Source organism: Garra rufa, chromosome 5, assembly GCF_049309525.1.
Source record: "Garra rufa chromosome 5, GarRuf1.0, whole genome shotgun sequence".
Taxonomy (NCBI): domain Eukaryota; kingdom Metazoa; phylum Chordata; class Actinopteri; order Cypriniformes; family Cyprinidae; genus Garra; species Garra rufa.
Genome location: NC_133365.1, coordinates 33,326,492 through 33,330,589, shown reverse-complemented (window position 1 = coordinate 33,330,589; position 4,098 = coordinate 33,326,492). Strand labels below are relative to the sequence as shown.

The window sequence follows — 4,098 nt, the reverse complement described above, 5'->3', positions numbered from 1 at the left end:
ACTGGAGTAATGATGTTGAAAATGTAGCTTTAATCACAAGAATAAATTACATTTTAAAAAATATACAAATAGAAAACAGTTATTTTAAATAGTAAAAATATTTTAAACATTTTACTGTTTTTGCTGTACTTTGGATCAAATAAATGCAGGCTTGGTGAGCAGAAGAGCCGTCTTTAAAAACATTACAAATCTTAATGTTCAAAAATTAGTATATAATTTTATTATATATTTGTCATCCACATACATGACATTTCATGACAGCCTTTTTCACACCATGCATATAAATAAAACCTCCAGATTACTGCAAATTATACATCTTTACGAAATATTTGGCTAATCGCCATTTGTAAATTTTTGCGATACATAATTACTTCGCAAAACATCTCTTGTGAAGCATAAACATAATTAACAGAAGAAAAACATTACTGTGTAGGACTTGTCACTTGCCGTTGGAAGCTCCTTGCTCCTTCTACAGTATTTTGAAAGAGATTGCAGTACCAGTTTTGGCCACAATCCTACATACGGTTCCTTTAAATAAATATAATAAATTATATACTCAATTTATCCCTTTTAATGTTATAAAGGATGAAATTCCACAGTGTAACATATTTTGTTTTTGTGTGAAACTGTATCTGAATTTTAAATCATGCCATTTTATGGCTTAATATTCTGCTTTACATTGTCCAGTCCCTTTACTGTTTATTTTACTTTTGCAGATCTTAAAAAGGGTTATGAACTGCTTTAAATTAATATTTAAAAATTCTGCAGATACACTAAATGAAATAAATATAATGAAAATATAATGAAAATAAAATCTTCCTTGATATTTGTTTATATTTGTGTATTAAAAACATTTTTGATTAGACTCCTATCTGATTGTCTATATTAAAAAAAAAGGTATTTTTTTATTTGGGCTAGTTGGGCTAGCCCGAAAATTAATTTAACTAGCCCAAATTAAAAAATACCTTTTTTTTAAATATAGACAATATTTAAAAAAGTAACTAGCTACTTGAGTACTTTTTCCATCGGATACTTTTTTACTCTTACTCGAGTAACTATTAAGATTGTTACTTTTACTCTTACTTGAGTAAATATTTCCATAAGTACTTGTACTTTTACTTGAGTACAGATTTTGGGTACTCAACCCACCCATCCAAGCTGACAGAGCTTGAGAGGTGAAAAGGTGAGGCAAAGAATGGCAGATAATTGCCAAATGCAGATGTGAAAAGCTTGTCACATCATACCCAAAAAGACTTGAGGCTGTAAAGGTGCTTCAACTATGTACTGTACTGAGGTAAGGGTATGAATACTTATGCAATGTACTTATTTCAGTGTTTTATTTTTAATACATTTGTCAAATTTGCAAATCTGGTTTTTGCTTTGTCATTATTATGGTGTATGGAGTGTAAATTGATGTGGGGAAAAACTAATTTAAAGCAGTTAACATAATGCTGCAACAAAACAAAATGTGAAAAAAATGAAGGGGTATGAATACTTTTGCAAGGCACTGTCCCTCACATTCATCACTGATTTGAAGAGAAGCATAACCCACGTACTGAACATTCATTTGGCTTCTTTAAATGCAAATTGTATTGCTTAGAGCCCACAAATTAAACCCACTGATGCTGAATGGGTTGCACAATACACTTTTAAATTACTTAAGAGGAAATGCTCAACATTGTCAGGGCCTGACTGTTGCAAAGGTTAACATCTGTCGAAGCCTGCTTTTTCTCCATGAATGACTACAGCATGACATTGTACCGCTCAAATGAATGTTTGCTTTCATAAACATGTCTGTATGCGACACTCATATCATGAATATCACGTAAGTGAATCTTTTACACAGACGCCACGTACATCCAGTTATCTAATACATACTGAGGACCAGCTGTTGGCTGTATGACTGGAGATGTTCTGTTGCTACATTATTGATGCTATAAGCCATTAAATCGAAATCAGACACAATAAAACATATGGACATACTTTTGAGCAAATTGAGCTAACAAAATAAATCTCAGCTAATTCAAAGCTAAATTTCCACAGAAAGGTGTCACTTCTGAAACAAGTAAGAGTCTGATGGTGTGCTGCTAGTTAGACTAAATAATGCATTTTTTCTAATTAGTATGTCATGACGGCACTTAACCGTTCAATTCAACATTAGGCTTGACCCGTTAGTTTGTTTGCATTCTGTAAATTTTTTGCCCTTGTTGAAGCATGTTCTGTTTAGTTACTCATGCACACAGATATTTGTCTGCTTTCTGTTTCAGTTTTTTTTTTTACGAATAAAATAAATCTCTTACCCAATGATGTAGGCTAGGACACCCATTTGGATGATTCGGCACACAACTGCCACTCTTTTGTTCTTGACCAGAACCTGTCGAGGTGTTTCGTATTCAAAGAAGAAGTTTGAAAAACTTCTCTGCACTTGAGATTTCATTCTTCTCAATGGAAGGAAAAAGTACAAAGATGTTATATCCTCTTCTCTGTCTTCACAAGCCTTTTGTTCACTGGTAGGATGTCCTGGTAAGTGCTGTAAGATGTTTGTAGAGTGCTGTTATCTGACTTCCTTGCTCGCCTCAGCTTTATCTGTCTCTCTGACTTTCTTTCTCCCTCTCTTCTAAACCAAACACTTCTCAAAGTAAACCGCCCACGTTACGTTGTCTTCATCCCCCTCCTCTTGTGACTGTAACGCAAATTCACGTACAGGCGGATAAACTTCTTAAGGGAGGAGTAACAACTCCGTCCAATTGCAAATAAAGGCTTAATGTCCACCACACATCTGTGACATGTCTGAAACAGCCTTCTCTCTCACTCTCTCTATCAGCACTCTTCATGCTTTTTTTGGCCACTGCCTTCCTGAATGACTGCTAAAGATAAACCTCATTTCATTTTACTGTATGTTCACACATATACAGCTTCACAGGATTATTCTTATAAGTGTATGAAGCACCTCGGTTTTAATTGCTTTATACAGTTATGGTCAACTATCAGACATCAAACCTGCCTTTGAACTATCCAGAGAGCTGTGGATCTGCATGTGAACAGCTAAAAATGCCTGCAGTGATGTGAAATCTCTTTATTCATGGGTTGAATATCAGACTGGGTTCTCCAGTGCACATGTACTGTAAGTTGCCTAACAATGTTGTTATACAGAATAGAATCTTTTCTCATGGTCAAAAAAAGATGCAAATTATCAACCGCAGTCAAACAGTGGAGGTTTGCCCAGTGTATGTGCTTTATTAATGTGACTTTTAATGTAACATTTAATGTTATTCTTTTCTTATAAATACAATATGTGACATTTTGGAGTAACAGAAATAAAAACAGGTATTTGTCTTATCCCATTTTATCCTTTTTGATTGTCAAAATCCAGGAAAGGCTGTGAAAAGCTTCAAAAACGAAATCAAGATTTGTTTTATTTAGTTTAGGATATTTCAGGTATCTGCATTTTCTATTTTGATTATTATTAAATAAATTACTTTTTTTTTTTGTTTTGTTAAAATACCAGTCGACAACCCTGCTGAAAAAAACAAAACAATAGAAACCATCACAGAATTGTAATAGTTTTACTGGTTATAATGGGAATTGTACAGGTTTTAATGTAAACTATAATGGTCCCTGTTGGTCTCTTCTAGAATTTTTCACCTTATATTGGTGGCTTTATACCCATAAATCCTAAAGGAATACGGTTTAGTTCAAAAGTGTATATACATCTTGCAGAATCTGCAAAATGTTAATTATTTTACCAAAATAAGATGGATCATACAAAATGCATTATATTTTTTATTTAGTACTGACCTCAATAAGATAAGACGTTTACATATAGTCCACAAGAGAAAAAATATATATATAAATGACACTGTTCAAAAGTTTACATACACTTGATTCTTAAACTGCACACTGTTCTTCAGAAAATCCTTCAGGTCCTAAAAATTCTTTGGTTTTTCAGCATTTTTGTGTATTTGAACCCTTTGCAACGATGACTGTGTGATTTTGAGATCCATCTTTTCATACTGAGGACAACTGAGGGACTCATATGCAACTATTAGAAGGTTTAAAACGCTCACCGATGCTTCAGAAGAAACACAATGCATTAAA

General features: G+C 33.4%; 1 protein-coding gene across 1 annotated transcript in view; it reads right to left on the bottom strand.

Moving 5' to 3' along the window:
* p2rx1 (purinergic receptor P2X, ligand-gated ion channel, 1) overlaps positions 1-2,563 on the bottom strand; it is a 27,139-nt gene extending 24,576 nt beyond the window's left edge. Inside the window, exon 1 of the mRNA XM_073840058.1 lies at positions 2,301-2,563. Coding sequence (XP_073696159.1) covers positions 2,301-2,437 — 137 coding nt within the window. The 5' untranslated portion in view covers positions 2,438-2,563. The remainder of the gene's footprint in view (positions 1-2,300) is intronic.
* Positions 2,564-4,098: the final 1,535 nt, after the last annotated feature.